This window comes from Erithacus rubecula (genome assembly GCF_903797595.1).
Source record: "Erithacus rubecula genome assembly, chromosome: 23".
In the NCBI taxonomy this organism is placed as follows: Eukaryota; Metazoa; Chordata; class Aves; order Passeriformes; family Muscicapidae; genus Erithacus; species Erithacus rubecula.
In genome coordinates, this window is record NC_136675.1 from 4,672,582 (window position 1) to 4,691,675 (window position 19,094).

Here is a 19,094-nt window from a genome sequence, read left to right on the forward strand (position 1 = left end):
GCCGTGGCCGGCGAGTCAGCGGCGGGGCAGTGCGGGCTGGAGGTCAGCACACTGTTTACTTTAATTTCTCTGAGAGCTTTTTGGGAGATTTCCCTCCTCCATTATTAAACTCAGATGAGCCGCTGGGGAGGTTAGGTCGCATGTGGTTCAGGGCACTTTTTTTTTTTTGTAATTTTTTTTTTTTCTGTTTTTGCAATGTTTCACCTTTAACTCTTTCGGGATGAGCTGCCCATCTCAGCACTGGGATACCAAGATGAGCCCATGAGTATGATGGTGGCTCCTGGGTGAGCTGTGACCTGGGGTGCTCAAGCTTGAAGATGTCAGCATGATGCCCATCTGAGCATCACTGGGAGGTTTAGGTTGGATATCAGGAAAAAGTTCTATCCCCAGGAAGTGGTGGAGCACTGAACAGGCTTCCCAGGGAATGGCCACAGCCCCAAGGCTGCCAGAGCTCCAGGAGTATTTGGAAAACACTCATAAGGACAGGGTGGGATCCTCAGGGGGTTTCTGTGCAGAGAGCACAGAAGGGCTACAGGCAGAAGAGGAGCAGCAGCAGCAGCACCCACCTGCTCCCAGCAAGGCTGAGCATCCCCAGCTCATCCTGCACAGGCAGTTTGAACTCGGTTCCTCCTTCCCTCCCAGCAGAGGGGTCGGGACTGGCTGTGGCCACAGCACAGGGCTGATGTCATGTGGGCACAGGGCCAAGTGCCAGGGCTCCTTCTGGGACCAATTTGGCTCAAAGGCTGTGGCAGGCTGCAGGGCTCAGGGGGAGCAGGGTCAGGTGAGGGGCAGACAGTGGGAAGGGCACAGGGAGTGGGAGCTGGGCCCTGGCAGGGAAGGATGATTTCCACCAGGCTCCCATCCCTGTCACGTCCCTGTGACATTGCCAGGTCTCTGCTGGTGCAAGGTCACAGACCCTGAGGCCAGGGAAGGGCTCAGCATCCGGGCCCAGGGAATGGCTCTGCTGGAGTAAGTGCCAGCACCTTCTGGAGAAGCTCCAGTGGGTCACCCAGTGCCCTTCTCCCTTCCAAGCTCAGGATCCCCAGCTCCAAAACCCCAGTGCATCAAGTCCTGTGCTCAGCCTTCTTAAATAATTTTTAATTTCCTGGAGGGAGAGCTTTTAATTTATTTCTGGAACAAAGTGGGGGAAGGGGAGGGGAAGATGACTCCGAAGTTCATCACTCAGCCCCTTTCACTCCCAAATCTCCCCTTTCCAACTGTCCCCAAAAGGACCAGAGCAGCCCTCCATGAGTTCCCATATCCTCTCTCTCCTGTGGTTCCCTGCTCTGGGGTTCCCTGCAGTGTCCCCATAGGCAGGTCCTTGCAGAGAGGGACAGCTGGGGCTGAGGGGATACTGGCTTGCAGAGGAATGGAACTGTTTTCACAGGAAGCAGCAAATCCTGCTGATCTCCATCAGACACGGACATTCCCAGGAGTTGGGCCAAACCTGAGCTGCACCAGTGCAAAATCCCAGTGAGACAGACCCCTAAAAACACTGCTTCTGGATCCCTGTGTGAACCCAGAACTTCTCCAGCTCTCACCATGGTTGGTGCTTGGGGGAGGAACCCCAAAGCCCCCAAACCAGAGCCAGAGCCAGGGCAGCAGGTTTGCAGCAGGCTCCAGCACATCGTTGGCCTGTGGGGATTCCTGGGGTGGGGACAAGAAAAGCTGAGAGAAGAGCAAACCCTGCTCTGCCCTGGAGCCAAACCCCAGTGGCACTCAAGGTTTTCTGCACTGTAAAAATCTAAAGTGGAGATGGAAAAGGCCTGTTTGGAATGTGCCTCTTGGTAAACTGGAGGAGAAGGTCCCTGAATGGATCAAAATTCCCTCTGTGCCCTCAGTGATGAAAATTTCACCCATTTTGAGTTCAGGCCACGATGGGAGTGAAGCCCAGAGTAGCACAAAGCAAAGGCTGAGCCGAGCCCATTGTGTGCCCAAACTCCTGTTTCAGTCCTGCCCATTTTCAGATGCCTGAGTCAGTCCCTGCCTTTCCTGTGTGACAGGAAGGGTTTGTTCCTTTAATCCCAGGCTTCCACTGGAGCTGCAGCCCAAGTGTCCCAGTTACAGCTCTTGGTCCTGCCCCACTGTTGTCGAAGCCTTTGGAGCAGCCAGGAGCAGGAGAGGCTGTCGAGGAGCCTGTCAGGCAGATGAGAAATTAAAACAACTTGCTTATCTTTCCCATATTCCACTGCTCCAAACCCTCACCATGGCATGGGGGAACATCTCTCGGCATTTCTCCCCGACATCCCACCTCCAGCTTTCAAAAGGATCTTTGTCCACCCTGAAAGCACCTCTATCCCTCCTTCCTCCTGCTCGGGGCAGGCGAGAGGTGCCGAGCCCAGCCTGGGTTTGGCTGTGGAGCGCTGGGAATGTCGGTGCTCGGCTCGTGCCATCGACCCCAGAGCTCGCATGGGATGGCAGGGAGCTCCACATCGGGTGATCGGGCAGGAGATGGGACCATCCCCGCCAGGGGCAGCTCTGGGGGTGGTTGGGGAGTATGTGGCTGCCCCCACCGCGGCTCCCAGCCCCACAAAGCCTCTTTATCTCCCGAGACGTTCCCGGTGCTTCATGTGACCCCCGCGCCAGGCGGGGGCTCGTGGGAACCGTTTGATGTTCCTGAGCCTTTTCCTTTCCCAGTGCGGACACCCTGGCTCCGGGCGAGGGGAATAAAGAACCCACTGAGCGTTCAGCTCCGTCCCCATCCCCACGGGGACCTGCTGAGACTCACGGGAGCCACGGGCCGCTGGGAAGGAGCCGGAGTGTCCCAGTCCAGCCACCCCACCCGTGTCGGGGAGCGCCCACCAGCACCCACCCAGCGCCGGGCTGTGCGTGCCGGGTGCTCCTGATCCTTCTCCCTGGCACGGGTGGGAGCTTTCGCCTTTCCCCTGGATGACAACGGTGGGAGTTTCTCGAGGGATGCTGTGGGCGATCATGGACCCATAGGGATACACACAGACACGGCTGCCGGGGGCGGGCAGCAACGGGGGGCACCGGGCAGGACCGGGCGGCTCTGAGAGCCCTGTCACACCCTGGCATCCCTGTCCCCCCACCCAGCATCCATGTCTCCCTCAACATCCCCGCCCCACCGCCAACATCCTTATCCCCTCCAACATCCCTGTGTCCCCCAAGCATCCCTGTCCCACTCCAGCATCCTTGTCCCCCCTCAGCATCCCTGTTCCCCGCCATCATCCTTTCCCCCCCAGCATCCTTTCCCCCACCCAGCATCCTTATCTCCTCCAACATCTCTGTCCCCCCACGAGCATCCTTATCCCCTCCAACACCCCTGTCCCACTTCCAGCATCCCTGTCCCACTCCAGCATCCTTGTCCCCCCCCCCAGCATCCCTATTCCCCCCCAGCATCCCTGTCCCACTCCAGCATCCTTGTTCCCCCCCCCAGCATCCCTGTTCCCCCCCCAGCATCCTTATCTCCTCCAACATCTCTGACCCCTCACCAGCATCCTTGTCCCCCCCCAGCATCCCTGTCCCCCCCCACCATCCCTGTCCCCCTCCAGCATCCCTGTCCCCCCCCAGCAGCCCCGCCGGCGCCGTCGGAAGTGCTGCCGTGACACCTCCCCACGCGGGGCCGCTTCCGCTCCCGCTCCCACCCGCGGCGGCGGCGGCGGCGGCGCACGGAACCGGGGCCGGAGCGGGGCCGGAGCGGGGCCGGAGCGGGGCCGGAGCGGCACCGGGAGCGGCACCGGGAGCGGGGCTGCAGCGGGCGGTGAGTGCTCGGGGCCGGGCGGGGCGAGCGGAGCGGAGCCTCCCGGGGGTGGCGGCTCCCGGGGATCCCGGCCGGGCTGCGGGGCCAGGGGGGCTCTGTGGAGTCTCCCCCGCGGGGCCGGGGCCCGGGAGGCTCTGCCGGGGCTCTGCAGGGCAGGGATGCTCCCCGGCTCAGCCCCCCGGCAGAGCAGCCTGGCCCCGCGGCTCCTGCGGGGTGCAGCTCTTCTGCGGGGTGCAGCGGTTTTTTTGGGGTGTCACCCAGCCCTGGACCGAGCAGATGTCATTGCGGGGGGCTGCGGGGTGGGGGTCCCGGGATTTTAGGCCTCTGGCAGCATCCTGAGCTGGGCGCGGGCTCCTGCACCCCTCCCGCTGCCCCGCTGCTGGCTGGTGTCAGACCGGGACACACGATGGGTTCCTCCTCCCTGCCATTCCTGTGAGCGCGTCCTTGTAGGAGAGAGCTTGGGAAGCGCCTCTCACTGCCAGTGACCTGGCAAGGAACACTGGGATAACCTCTCCTTTTCTGGGCCAGTCTGTTCCCAGTCCTGCAGAGAAGGAAACCCAGTGGGGTCACCAGTTTGGGCACAGGTGGAGGCCAGTCCCCCATCTCAGCAGGGCTGGTGGCACAGGTTGTGCAGGGGAGCCCAGGCTGTCTAAGCTGCTGAATGACATTTATTGCTCTTGGGAAAGCATCACCTTCCAAGCACACCTTTACCAGCATGGAATTAATTGCATCAGTCATAGCCCAAATGCTGTCAGCAGCGTGTGCAGCTGCGTGCCTGTGCCCTACGATGCCCTTTGGCATCACCCGAGGGATGCTGCAGGAAAACGGGCTTGGACTGGAGCTCTCAGGGAAGACAGATGGGATGGGAGGTGGCTCCTTGGGCTTCTGCATCAGATGGGAAGATGACCTTGGATGGTGGCATCCCTGCCTATGGCAAGGGGTGGGAACGAAAGGAGCTTTAAGGTCTCTTCCAACCCAATCCATTCCATGATTTGGCATAGGGACATGCTGAGAGCAGCAAACACCCAGGAACACTGACCCCATGATAAGTCCAGTACCTTTAAAGAGGTAAATAAAGTTAAGAGTGTGTTTTTCCCCACTGTAGCTGTCCTGAGGTCTGGCTATGCCAGCCCAGGTCAGGTGTGTCACAGCTCCGTGTCTCTCTTGCCGGCAGGACACCACGAGATGTTTGCTGTGTGCCCGGCAAACGCCCCGTTCCGGCAGGGCCGGGGAGGGCCAGCGTCGGGCACGGCCATCCCAGGGGCGGGACATGGGCCGGACTCCAACTCCAACTTCGTGGGAGAGGTGTGTGACAGCAATGAGAACTGGAGCCAGCCAGCGCCGGGCTCCCCGCCGGAGGAGGGCTCCAGCCGGAGCGAAAACACCGCAAATCCGTCTGATAATCTGCTGTTATTAATGCAGAGACAGATGGTCCAGGGCCGGCTTAGGGACACCGCCCCGGGCCTGGGCGCCATGCACCCCGAGCAGGGGGTGCGCAGCCCCCCCGAGGGAGCCGAGGTCAGCGGGGCAGGGGGACACAACAGTGCCGAGGAGGCGGCCGGGGGATGTGCCAAAGCCCCGAGCTCCCCTGCGGAGGACAACGGCTACGCCAGCAGCTCCATCAGCATCGACAGCCCCGACAGCACCTGCAGCACCACCTGGGACCCTCCTGCCTCCGCCCCCCGCGCCGGGAGCCCCCCCGAGGCAGGAGCGGCTGAGCCCGAGCTGGGGACCCTGCTGCCGGTGCTGGCAGAGGCTGTGCAGCACCTGCAGGACAAGGAGCGCTTCAAGGAGCGGGAGAAGGAGAAGCACCACATCCAGCTGGTGATGTACCGGCGCCTGGCCCTGCTGCGCTGGATCCACGGGCTGCAGCAGAGAGTCGTGGAGCAGCAGAACCGGCTGCAGGAGAGTTTCGACACCATCCTGGATAACCGCAAGGAGCTGATCCGCTGCATGCAGCAGGGCCCAGCCTGCATCGCTGCTGCAGCTGCCCCTGGCCCCTGAGGAGCCAGCACTGCAGCCCAGCCCTGCCCTCTGCACGGTGTGGCCTTGGCTGGTGGCACCTCCATCCTGTGCCAAGTGCTCACGGGGCTCCTGGTGCCCACCCTGCCCTTCCCCATCTCCCTCCAACGCAGCCAAGGGTCCCCAAGTGCTCATCTCCATTATCCCTCTGCACTGGAATTTGTTTTGTCCTGGGTGGCACTGGGCTGGCTCGACCTCAGGAGCTTGGGGTTTGCTGAGCCCAAGGTGAGCAGGCTCATTTTTAAACCTAATCTAGTCAACTGTTGAGCCTGGCTTAGCCACCAGTGCCAGGACTGCTGTGCTGGAGCTGCAGTGAGGACTTCTAAACCTCCCTGGACAAAGCATTTCCAGCATGTGCTTCATCCCCACATCCCACCTGCACTGGTGTGTCCCTGCAGCCACAGCCCAGCCCCTGGTAAACGTTGTTTGTTGGTGAGAGTGAGGTGTCCTGGGCTGTGAGAGAGAAAAAAAGTCATTCTGAAAAGTGACCTCAGAATGCTGAAAAGTAAATTTAAGCCAAGTGATCCAACACCAATATATGTTTTTAATATCAGTGTTAGAGAAAAGTTAATGTAAGTCTATGTATGTGTGCACGTCTGCCTGCTGTGGCGATGCTCTCACTCACTGCATGATCCCAAAGCTTTTTATGAACTTGTGGTGTTGGTGTTTATATTAATTTATCATTTGAGAGAGAAGAGAGGTTTTTTTGGTTTTTTTTTGAATATGCATTTTATCCAGCAAGAGCTGTACACAGAACCCAACTGGAGATGGAAAAGGAGCTGATGCGTGTTTGCTGTGCTTTGCTGTGTATCCACAGGACACATATTCCATTTAAATGCTGATGTGGAGGAGCAGCAGTGGGCAGTGAGGGCTCAGCCAGAGGAGCTTGCACTCCCCATCCTGCCCCGGTTGCCAAGCAAAGCCAGGCACTGATTCCATTTCTCATCTGCAAAGGAGGGTGATGAGGGATTCCAGAGCTGCCGTGTTTCTCTCAGCCAGACTACCATTGGAGGAGCCACTTCACCAGAACCCCAGGGAACAGCAGAACTGGGCAGCCTGGTGAGATCCTGGCACCTACCACCCACCAGATGCTCCAGGACTGTGGATAAACAACCATGGCCAAGCCCAGCAGGGCAGGGGCAGCAGCAGCCTCCTCCTGCCCCACATGGGGCACAGCCGTGCTCTGCTCCCCCTGGGGCTGCTGCCAGCAGGTGAAGTGAGGAGATCCACAAAAATCCTCTTCCTAAAAGGACATTTTGGTGGCAAAGGGTGCACTCAGCTCAAAGCAACATGTGCCAGCCCTGGAGGATTCTGGCAGCTTCCCACAAGGCTCATGCTGCCCTCACCTCCCTTCTGCTCACTCGTGTCCAGCGCCTGCTGCCTCTGTTGTATCGTGATCATGGGCATGTTGCACACTTTAATAAAAGCCTTGGAGCTGAAGGAGCTGAGCTCCAGCTGGATTTGTTCCTTCCTTTCCCTTCCCAAGCCTGCTGGGCTGGGAGCAGCCTCCCCGTGCTGGCTGCAGGGGCTGGAGCGTGTGCAGGCAGGGCTGTGGGTGAATGGCAGGGTGAGGACACAGCTCTTGGCACCTTCCTGCCACCCCTGCATCCCTGGGCGTGCTGTGCCAGGTCATCCAGGCTCAAGTTTGAAAGGTTTTTAAACACTGGGGTGTGTTGCTCCTCCCCTCTCTCCTGTGGGACAGCAGGAGCTGAGGTGCAGTCTGAGTGCAGGATTTACCTTCTGCCCCAGGAGAACGTGCCTGGGACCGGGGGGACCGGATTCCTGGATTGCTGGCACCCTGCCCCGAGGGCCTGCTCGTGGGGAGGGCTGGGGGCAGCTCTGGGTGATGGGGGTGGCAGATAACAACACCTGAGTGTTGACCCGAAGGTGACTTTGCCTCAGGCTTCACAGAGATTAACCAGAGATGAAAAAGCGAGGCTGTAGCAGCCCTTTGAACCCTCCCTCACCTTTCCCCCCACCCCTTCCTGCTTCTCCTTTCCAGCCTCTGAGTCTGTGGGAATCCAGGGGTGCAATTCAGGGATCCATGTGCAGACACAGCAAGGCATGAAGGGCAGAGCAGACACATTTTTCCATCCTCATCCATGCCCAGCCAGGGCTGCTGGGAGGTTTGTCCAAGCCCTTGGAGGTTCCACAGGATGTGGGGTGCTCCTCTCTGACCCCTTTTCTCACCTCATCCATGGAGCCCATGCTCCAGCAGGTTTGGGGCAACATGAGCCCTCCCAGCCCTGCAGCGAGACTCAGAGATTCTCTGTTTATCTTGGTCAAATGCTTTACACAAATAATTATTTCCAAGGTAAATATTGTGAAAATCCAGATTATTTGCTCAAGAAATGAAAGAATAACTGAGGGAGCACATCAAAGAGGTGGATCTGCTCTGGCAACAAGAGGCTTCCTCCCTGGTTATTGGGAGCCTGATGCTGCTGCCCCAGGACCTGGCTGGAGATGGCCAGAACTGATTTGCAAAATCAACTTCAGACAGAGCTTTTCCACCCCCAGCTCCCGTGCCCCAAATGAGATTTGGGAATTAATTAAAAAACCTGACCAATTGCATGGGGAAAAACAATAAAGACACAAAAGGCTGCAGGGTTGAGCCCAGGCCAGCCTGGGGGGGCAGGGACCCACTCCCCAGGACACTCTGACCCTGCACCCCGTGCTCAGCCCCCTCTGGGTGCAGTTCAGGTGGGGTGGGTGCCACAGGCAGGGACAGGCAGCTGACCCAGGACTCCATGCCAGGCATTTCCCCAACCTCAGGGATTGCCAAGCCCCCATCAAGGGGCTGAATTCTCACCTCACAGAGGGATTAACTTGGCTCTCAGGGCAGATGCTCCAGCTCCAAACACCCCCAGGTCGGTGGGAATGGCACCAGCAGGATCTGGGTCCAGGCATTGGTAGGAACAGAAACCTGGAGCCACACTGGGGCTCCCCCCCAGCATCCAAGCCTGATTTCCCATGCCTGACCCTCTGGTTTTAAAGCCTCCTCTGAAAGTTTATTATTACTATTATATCAAATCCCTGTGACGCTGGGCTGGTTTTACTGCACAAAGTGAGGTTTGGCAAACGTTGCCTTGCTTTGGAAGTTAAAATAATGGCATTAAACCAAAATCAAGTATTTATGAAGCTTTGGAGGGAAATATTTTACCTTGTAATTGGAATCCACTCTAACCCTTTCCAGTATTTTGTGGGCTTAAAAAAAAGTCTTTAAAAATAAAATCGAGTGATGTGGTAACTGATGCAATGAAAGTACAAAAGAAAATTAATCATCTCATGCCATTATCCAGGGATCCAGAATGGGACACACTTAAAGCATCCCAGGATCCCTTGTTTATTGTGTCTCAAAGACTTCCAGATCCCACATGTTTGGTTTGCAGTGGGAAAAGGGCTTTCCTTGCTCTCAGCTGGGAAGATGAACACAGCCAGAGTTGCTCCCCTCACCCCAAAATGTCACATCCAGGCAGAACTTAGTGTAATAAGGGGTCCCACCCCCCTGGGCACCCCATGTGCCACCATCACCATCCTTCCCAGGCTGCTCCCTGGGGCATGGGGCAGTGAGGCTGCCAGGAGAGATGAGCTCAGCCCTTACAGGATCCATATGTGCCACTGTGCTGGGAGCACCAGGAGGCTGTTGGGGAGCAGGGGGGGCTCTGTCCTGTTTCTCCAGTGTCTCCACAGAGAGATCCTCTGTGTCCATCCAGCCCTCTTATCCCTGCAGCCCTGGGTAAGTGGCACTGACCAGTGGGAACTGGAGGGTTGGAGGCAAATCCTGGGAGTTCAAGTGTGGCCCTGAGCCTTGGTGCATCCACTGGGACAGAACAGTATTTTTCAGGCTATTCTCACTCCTTGATGTTGTATATTTCATTTTAAATGCCTCACACTAGCAGAATGAATAGAGAAGAAATACACACATACAGAAATACAGCTGCTTGAAACACAGCAGAGCAGCACCAGTGCCAAGAGCTCAGGGTGGACAAGGAGGGAGGTTGGATTTGGAATACCTGAATCTTCCTCCCACCTTGCACTGCTGAGGTGTCAGGACACACTGCAAACCCTGACACCTTCCAGTGCATTTCTAAAACCTTGAAATATATTAAAATCTGGATATCATCCCAGCCTAATCAGTGCAGCCAAAAACATAGAGCCCCACTGCCCATCCCTAGCCAGAACTGGAGCAGACTGGGATGTGACCAGCACAGCCCAGCCCAGTGTGAGCATCCTCCTCACCCTGGCTTGGATGGTTGGTTTTCCAGCCCCTTTTCTCACTCGTCCTTTTGGGCGGGTCCCGAGTGCCGGGCTGTGCTATCTGATGGAAACACAGTTTGAGCCTCCCTTCTTTAATGATTCCCTTTGAAATGTTGTTGCTTCCGCACATCCCCCTTCGGGGTAGAATATTAAGCAAGAGCAACTCGGCTGGAAATTCAGATTGTTTTTGTGTCTGTTTTCATTTACATTTTAATGACAGAGGAATCGTAGCAATCTGGCTGTTTGCAGCAGGGCCAGGGAAAAGGGGAAAAAAAATCACCTGCCACCACCTCACCTTTGCCCTCTGCAAACAGCACCAGGAGCTAGGAATCACCAGCTTTTGGCATGAAGGGTTTCTTTTTCCCTTTCTCCTGGCCAGGCTGGTGGGATTTAAGTCAGAAATGGGCTCTTGGACCTCTTGCAGTGGTTTGCTCAGGTGCAGCATCAAGATGTGGGTGCACTGGGTGTTTTGGTGCTGGGGAAGGGGATATGAAGGAGTGAGCACATGGGTGCTGCCCATTTGGGATGGTTGGGTGCTGAGACTGAGGGTGCTGGTGCTGTGCCAGGAGCTCCCTGCACCTGCAGGAGGAGGGGAAAAAGGATATCACTGTCTACTTTGGACAGAGGTGGGGAAGAATTTCCCCTGTGAGAGCAGAGCCCCATCCCAGGAACCAGCACCTCAGTGCCAGGAACCAACTCAGCACCTCACAGCAGCCTGTGGCTCTTCAGATGAGGTGTGGGGATCCAGCCCTCCCTGAGAAAACAGCTGGGAGTAAAGATCACTGGAAGAGAGGCAATAAACTCTCAGTTATTCTTCTGCCAGGGAGGCCAATGGAGCTGCAAAGAGTGCCCCAAGGCCAGCTGTACATCATCATTTCCCTGCACGGTCCCGTGTGGTGCAGTGGCTGTCTCAGTGGAGGAAATGCCTTCCCAGCTTTCAGCATCAGCACTGGAATATCTGGAGCCCTGGAAGGATGGGGTTGAATCCCCAAAACCCCAGTGCTGCATTTTATTTCTTCAAGATGATAATAATATGAGTGATGCACACACTGTCTGTCCACGAGGGTTTGATTGAGGGCTAAAAACAAAGGTTCTTCCTGCAGAGCAAACAAACCCCTCTGCAGCCCCAGGGGCTCACTGGGGGGCTGCTGGCTCCTCCTGGAGAATGGGGGGGCACCATTCCCCACAGGCTGCTGCAGTTGGGATGGGGCTGGGGGCTGCCAAAGCTCCAGCTCTGTGACACAGGTGGGACTGCAGTGTCACCACTGCCATCCTCTGCAGACAGGAACCCCTGGGATGCAGACTGGGACCAGGTTTCAGCCTCTGGGATGGCCAGACCAGTCTCCAAGTTCTCTGTGGACCATTGGAAGGGGATGAAAGTTCTTTCAGTATGGTAGAGTGAGGCTTCCCACTTGTCTGTGCTTTGATTTAAACTGAAGTGCCTGGCTTGGCTGTATTTACAGACTCTATCTATGCTTTCCATCTTGGGATCTGCATTTTCCCCTGTTATGGCTTAATTTCTCTGCTCTGGACAGGGCTGGAGGGAGAAGGCATCTTCCAGCTTCCAGTCACGGATGGAGGCTGCATTTCACACCAACAGCAAAGCAAAACAACAAAGAAATGCATTTGGGTTTTTTAAATCCATTGAGGCCTTGGATAATTTTATTTCCACTCTCAAATCCTCCTTCCCCAAGTGTCCATGCCTACCTTGCAAGTGGCACCATCTGTATTTTCACGTTTGAGTGCTGCCAGAGGGAGCAGTGGCACCGTGTGCCAGGACCTGAGCTGATGTGCACATCTCCTGAGTTGTGGCACACTTGGTTTCTCAAGCCATCCAAAAACTTCCCAGGGTGAGGAGATCCAAGCTGACTTTCTGTCCCCTTTGTTTGCTCCAGGAGGGCAAGGAGGAGGATGCAGAGCCACCACTGGGGCACACACACCCCAGCAAACCCACCGAAACCCGGGAGAGATGGAAACTTTTTAAAAATTCATGAAAACCGAGGAATACAAAGCCGAATTAGGGAGAGCTGGTAGTGCTGGGCTGAGTCTGTTTGGTGTTGATACTGTGCAGAATTAAGTCAGACTGGTCTTTCTTGTGGCCAGAGGGTAGGAAAAGGGCTCCCAGTGGAGAGGACCCAGCCCAGCTCTGGCGGTGCTGAGCAGGGATTGATAACCCGGCGCGGGGGCCGCGGCTCCGGCGGATGCTGCTCCAGGCCCAAAGGCTGCATTTATCCCAGCGATAGCAGCCGAGCCAGAGCTGCAGCCTTGGGGGCAAAAAAGGCTTAAAAACCCATCCTTCATTCATCAGGCAGCTGAGACACACAGGGGGAGGAGGGGGAGACAAAAATGATGGAGAACGAATTAAGAACTGGAGGAAACGTGGAGGGGGAGCTGCTGTGCCCCGGACGAGGGGCTCAGCCCTGCCTGGAGTTTTGCCCACAAAGCCAGGAATGGGCAGGAGCCTGGGTGGGGGGGATGCCCAGGAGGGCATCAGGGCATGAATCCCACCTGAAGTGTCACTTCCTAGTCCCCAAATAATGCCCCTCTCCAGTCCTGGAGCCACCCACTGCAGATGCTGGTGAGTGGGAGGCAGCAGTGGGTGCTGAGGTCTGGGGTCCCGTTTCCAGCATTCCCCTCTGGTGCCCTGGCAATGCCAGGGGGCCAGTGGGAATTTTGCAGATGGGGGAATGGCAGGAGAAGGTTCATCAGTCACTTCTCACATGTAAATAATGCACTGTGACAGTGAGGGGCTGTGAGGGGCTGCAGAGAGCCCTGCACTGAGGGAAACCCACCATGCAGAGAGAATGTGCCCAGCAGCATGGGCAGGGACCTGCCAGAGCAGGGATCAGTGTGGGCAGGCAACAGAGAAGGAACAGGGGGCTGGAGATGCTCATGGCTGAGATATGCACCCCAAAAGCTTCTGCATGCTGTGGGAGATTTCTGGTCTGCCCCAGCTCCTTGGGACATGCAGGCAGCTCACCCTGGAAAACTTTCTGAAGGACTCGGTTTGGTTGCATGCTGGAAGAAAACCAAGTTTTAAAACCTTGAACAGTTGATGAACCAGTTCTTGTTCCCCAGCCAGCTCCAGTTCTGCACTCATCGACTGTGGGGCCATAAGGAACCATGACACGAATCAGATTTGACATTTTACCCAGCTTGGGCCAAGGAAACTCACCCAGAACCTTCTCCACCAGCCCCACAGTTTCTGACAGCAGCGTGGCGGCTGGGAAAGCATCTGTCACCTCTGTGACAGCAAACCAGGCCAGGGCACAGCAATTAACTCCCCACACCCTCAATGTGGGGACACCCATGGCAGGTCTGAGAGAAGATGTCAAATCCCCCTTTCCACTCATCTTTTTGGACACCTAAAGTAAATTTGGGAACGTGCCGAAGAGGGAAGATCATCTCTGGCTGCTGGGAATGAGCTGTTTGCACCCCACGGGGGTCACCTGGTGGCCACACTGGTCACTCAGGCCAGAAGCAGAAGTGCCACCACCCAACATCTTCTTGTTGAGGAAGGAGTCTCCTGCCACATTACTCAGTGGGGTCCAAAGCGCCAGGATTGCTCTGTGGAAATAATTCAAATTAGGCATGCGTGTAATTACCGATATTTTATCCAAACAGGAGGAGCTGCAACATCCCTGGGTATCTGGGGAATCATCTCACTAGATGCAAAGCAGGAAACGCTGTGGTGGATGGGGGACAGGCTGATGTGGACCCTGCCCAGGGCTGCCTGGTGGGACAGAGGGACAATAAATGACCTGAGGATATGACACCAGTGTGGGCATCCCAACAAGCTCCTCCTCTGCTGCCCCTTCCATGATATATCATAGTGGGACAACCACCAGACAGTGGATATTCAGCTCCAAGCATCCTAAATGCTTGGAATGGCAAGCTCTTGTCCAAGGAGGCTGCATCCCTGCACCTGCCTTGTGTGTGGAGGATGAGGATGTGGCAGCTCCCAGCTGTGGGACCTGGCATATGGAGAAGCTGGATGCAGAGATATACAGGGACTCGAAACCACCAGGAGAGGTGTGAATTAAAACCAACCAAACTCCCCCAGGCCAGCGCTGCTCTGGTTCAGTCTGAGCAAGTTTTCCATGCCCTGGATTTGGGTTTTGGGTTTTTTTTTCTTTGCTTGGAACAAGCCCAATGCACCAAGTTTTGCATGATTCTCTGCCTCCAGCTCCAGACTTTCCAGAAACTCAACCTCTCGGCTCGTGGCAGACGCCTGCTGCTGGCTCCTGGTGCTGCCAAAACTGCCCTGGAGGCTGCTCAGGAGTCACCAGCTCAGAGCTGGGGCACGAGCCTTGCCCGGTGCTCGGCAGCAGCCCCGAGGCTGAGGGGACAAGGTGGGGATGGAGCCCGAGGCACGGGCTCATCCCGGGGCTGCTGGCAGCGTGTCGGAGCAGGTTCCTGCGGCAGAGGTGAAATTTGCAGGGGGCTCCTCTGAAATCAAAGCGGCCTCTGGAGCAACCTTTCCCCAGGAATTACCTTGCTGATTAATCTCTCCCGAAGTCACCGGTGATAAATGAAGCGATTAAGGGACTGACCTGCCTGTGGGGATGGGGTTTGGTGGGGGTGGGCAGGGAGGGATGTTCCCCCCCACCACCAACTGGGCTCTTTACAGACCTGACACCTCCTAAATCCTTATCACCAGAGCAGCCCTGGGTGGCTCTTGCAGAGGGGACTGCGTTGGGAGAAGGTCACCGGTGACCACCCAGGTCTGTCCCCGCTCAGAGGGGACTATGGAAATTGGGGCGAGGCTGTGGAGACCAGAGTGACCCCGTGCAGCCGGGGGCCGGGGCGGAGGGCCGGGGGTGCTGCTGCTCTCAGCTGCGTTTGGTGGTCCCCGTGTGTACCAGGGGCTAATACGTGTGAAAAGCAGATTTATTTTTGCCTACGTTTCATATTCTTCACGCTCCACGGCGGGAGACAAAGGATCAGCTCTTCAATGGAGTCCTAAGAATAAACCTTAAACCTCATCAAATCCAATCCGGCAATAAAAATTGCCCGAACAAAAGGCCAGGGACGGAGGGTGGCGGCGGGGCCGTTTCCCCACGATAACAAGTTTTCACAAGACTGTTTATCCGCACAATTTGGAACGACACTTAAAATCTCTAATCCCAACAGGCATGAAAGTGCTTGTCCCAAGCAAGCAGGTGGATTGTCCCGGAGCGGCCGCGTTGCCAATGCTGCTCGGTGGCCGCGGCGGTGCCCGTGGGGGTCACGGGGAATGTGCTGAGACGGGGCAGCTGCAGCCTGAATGCCTCTCTTCAACCTCAAAGCCTCGGCCCCTCTCCCCCGCACCCCTCTGCATCCCACCCCCTATTCAAGGCGGTTTTAAAAGGCAGCAAAATGGTTACAAGGTTTAAGGCAGAGGCGAGCAAAATGCTGCACAAAGGGAGGACAAAGGCGTGCGGCGTCCGGTCCCTAATCCAGCATCGCCCGTGGCAATGCAGCCCGGAGCGGGGCTGCGCGGATTAAACCCACTGCCAAGGCCGGGGTTTAGCGGCAGGGCTGGGGGGTGCCGAGGGCTGTCCCCCCTTCCCGGCCCGCCTGAGCCCTCCGGGGCATCCGTCGCTGCAGGGGCTGGCGCAGGAGGGGCGCTGGAGGCAGCGAGGCAGAGCGGGCGCGCCCCGTTCCCCATCGCAGGGAGCAGCGCCGCTCCTCGGGATGGTGGGATCCTGGGGAGGCAGGAGCCGGGATGTTGGGAACTGATCGCTGCAGAGATGCTGAGGGTGGAGCGAGAGCCTCTGTGTCTCCCGTGGCATCTCCAGCCCAAAGAAACCCTTTATTCCTCTCGTTCTTAGGCAAAATTCCAGAAAGTGTTCATAGCAAATGACAGCTCCTAAGTTGCCCAGCCCGAGGCCTTCCAAGGTTGTGCCATGAGTCACTGGTGCTGCCTCCAAGCTCCCAACTCAGCCCCGTGCCAGGAGCAGGTGCCCACATTCCCAATATAAGGCTCTGTACAGGGGGAATCTCCCCTCTGGGATAGGGATGGGGTGAGTCACAAGTCCCCATACAAAACCAGAAGTCATAGACAGGACCGGTGGCTGAGGACACACACACACTCCAAATGCCTGGTGTGGTGACATCCAGGACAGTCTCAGCTCCTGGCACATGCTGAGCCCATCCTCAATTTATGGAAAAATTCCTCTGGGCCTGATATTACCCCAGCATCCAGAAAATGAGCTGTCTCCCCCACAGCCTAAGTTTTCTCCTCTGTCTCGAAATTAAGACAATTATTTTCACAGTCTCTGCGTTGCGAGCCCGAGCCCGGCGCTGTGCCCGGCTCAGCAGACGGCTGCTAATCCCTTTAGCACTCCAGAACTATCACCCAGACAGCAACAGGGCTGGGGAGAACACCGAAGTGACATCCCCTTCGCACGTGGAAGTGAGGAGAGACGCTCTGGAGGGTCCTGCCGGGAAGCAGGGCGGGCTGGGACCCCGCGGGTGTCGGGGGATGTGTCACGGTGGCAGCGCCAAGTGCCACCGGCTCCGAGTGAATGAGTGTCAGCGCAGTGCCACCGAGCTGTGTCTGCGGGTGACAACGGTGACACCCTGACTGGCACCCCGGCCCTGCCCTGCTTCCCACACCCACCATGCTGTTGGGGCACGGCTTGGCTGGGGAGAACTGCTGTGCCCAGGGTTGGGAGATGCCCTGGGTGTTCCCGAGGTGGGTGGGGTGTCCCACGAGTGGCTGGGACATCCCAGGAAAAGGACATTAGAGGACAGGTGAGGGGTGTGCTGCATCCCACTCCCCAGGGCTCAGGTGTGTTGCAGTCCTCGCTGGATGCTCTGAGGCTCCTGCTCGCTGCAAAGAGGCTTTTAATTACTGTCAGTGCCTGAGTCCTCCAGCAAACTCCTCTTTATTCTCCTCAAAGACGGGCCAGGGGCAGGTCAGGGCTTTGGGCCATTTTCAGGCACAGATTTGTGATCCAAAGAGAAGCACAGAAATCCCAGGAGTACAACATGCACAGTGCAGCTGGTTTTTAACCAACAGGTAATGGGGTACAGGGGCAGCGACTCAATTCCTGCCCAGAGCTGCCCAAGGCATTTCTGGCAAGAAAATCCTCAGAGAGAAAATCTCTTCTCTCCGCAATTACGGCCACTGGAGCTGTGTTTTGACACACTCGGTCTGCATAGGGCTGCCCTTTCCTTCCTTAAGCAATCTGCCTTTAAAACATCTATGAAACCGCAGCAAAAGCAACTCCCTATTTGGCCAGGTTGAGTATTTTTTTCCTCCTCAAGTTCCTGGCAAAAAGAGGGCACTTGATAAAAGTTGAAAAAAACAAAACAAAAAACAAGACAGCGAGGTTGTGCTTTAAATTAGCATTAATTTACAAAGCCCGGACAGACCCGCTAAGCAAATTGTGCCCATTAATATATTAACAACAGATTTTCCCTACTGCTCCTTTGGGTCTAGAGCCTGAACAGGGGCTGGTGATTAAGGCTTTTTTAATTCTAAGAGCCTCAATGACCGAGCTGGACCCGCGTGTGCCCACGGCCGGCGCCTGCGCTGGGAAGGTGTCAGGGTGACCTCAATAAAGTAGGTGACCATGGCACCTCTAATCCCCTCTTTTAATTGATTACTCTCACCCAGCCCCCGAGGCCATGAGAATGGGGGACCCACCCTCTATAGATTAGCACCCTTTAGTTTACAGATCAGCCACTTTTTCAGTCCTTTGCCCTGCAGCAATGCATGAAAATAACACTAATCTCATTAAGGACAGAAGGGAGCCCTTCAAAGTTTATTAATAATGGGAGCAGACAGGGAGAGAGTCAGGCTCTGGGTCAGATTTCAAAGCCAGGGAAGTGCAGGAGCTTTCCAAGGGCCTGGTTTTGCCAGGGAGGAGAGTTTTTGCCATATTTCCAGCTGGGTCTGGAGGTGCTGGTGGTGGCTTTGAGGAGCACTGGGGCTCCTGAGCACCTGAGACTCCCCAGATATGGCTGGGAAGGGATGCACAGTGCCCACCACTGGGAGCTGCTCCAACCTCTGCTCCACTGCACAGGACTGTCTTCTCTGCAACCCCTAGCTGAAGAACTTCATGAATGATGGCAAGATCTCATCATCTTGAAAGAGACCTGACAAACCTAAAAATCTGCTTTAGGCTTTAAACACCCGAACACAGAGGCTGACATTAAAAAGGAGAATAATATTTTCAAGGCCAGGGCAGCATCCTAGCTCTGCTGTTGGTGTTTTAGGTGGAACTGAAGAGCAGCACAGTCCCTGAGAGCTGATGGCTGTGGGGCTGTGACCCTGGAGCAGGGCACAGACTGCCCATTTCTGCTGTCTGGGGGAAGTGTGTCTTGAAGGGCCACTGGTATCCAGACCCAGGCTTGTTTCACCTTCTTCTTCCTCACTGTGGGATGAGAGAAAAAACACCTTTCAGCTCAGAGGTTCTAAAAATGCCATGAACAAGCTGATAGAGGTTATGAGAGATCACCCAATTTTTCCCAAGCTGCCTGAAGTGCCTGAATATTTAAAGCACATTCTGTGTGCAGTGTCCCCAGCACTTTTTAGGGCTGAGCCCTGATTTACTCCCTGACTTCAAACAGGAGAAGATGGTACAAATGCTTTGGCATTTGTGATGCCACACCTGAACTCCACCTCTGTGATTTCCCACCCTGAGGGATTGGGATGTTGGGACCCTTGACTGCTCCTGCAGGATGCTATAAATCCCAGGGGATCTGCAGAGCCCCAGGGAGACCCTCACCTGTGAGAGGGCTGAACCCAGAGTGGGGATTCCCTCCCACAGCAACATGTGTGGGGATCCTATGACTTAGGAGTTTGGGATGAAACTAAACTGGCATCCTTTTGTCACCTGGAAGTGTGGAGAGAAGCAACTCATGGACCACATGTCAAGAGCTGCCCCAAATCCATGGGGTTAAACCCACCAACACCCAACAGGGCTGGATTTTGGGATGGGTGTCTGGGCTGTAACACCAAGGGTTTGAGGGGGGCTCAGTGAAAGGATGAGCTGGATCAAAAGGAGGGAGGGTCCCAGGCTGCAATCCCTCCAGGCCTAACCTAATCACCATCGCTCTGCATTATTACCCTGCCTAACGTGGCATGCTTTTAAATAAAATA

General features: G+C 56.2%; 1 protein-coding gene across 1 annotated transcript; it reads left to right on the forward strand.

Moving 5' to 3' along the window:
• The first annotated feature begins 3,671 nt into the window (after window positions 1-3,671).
• LOC306811734 (UPF0500 protein C1orf216) lies at window positions 3,672-7,183 on the forward strand. The gene is made up of 2 exons (XM_079325711.1): window positions 3,672-3,725; window positions 4,896-7,183. Exon 2 carries the CDS (start codon window positions 4,907-4,909, stop codon window positions 5,723-5,725), a length of 819 nt encoding a protein of 272 aa, XP_079181837.1. The 5' UTR covers window positions 3,672-3,725; window positions 4,896-4,906; the 3' UTR covers window positions 5,726-7,183.
• Window positions 7,184-19,094: the final 11,911 nt, after the last annotated feature.

Excerpts from the sequence above, each read along its gene's own strand:
- LOC306811734 (XM_079325711.1), top strand. The coding sequence starts at position 4,907 with ATGTTTGCTGTGTGCCCGGCAAACGCCCCGTTCCGGCAGGGCCGGGGA.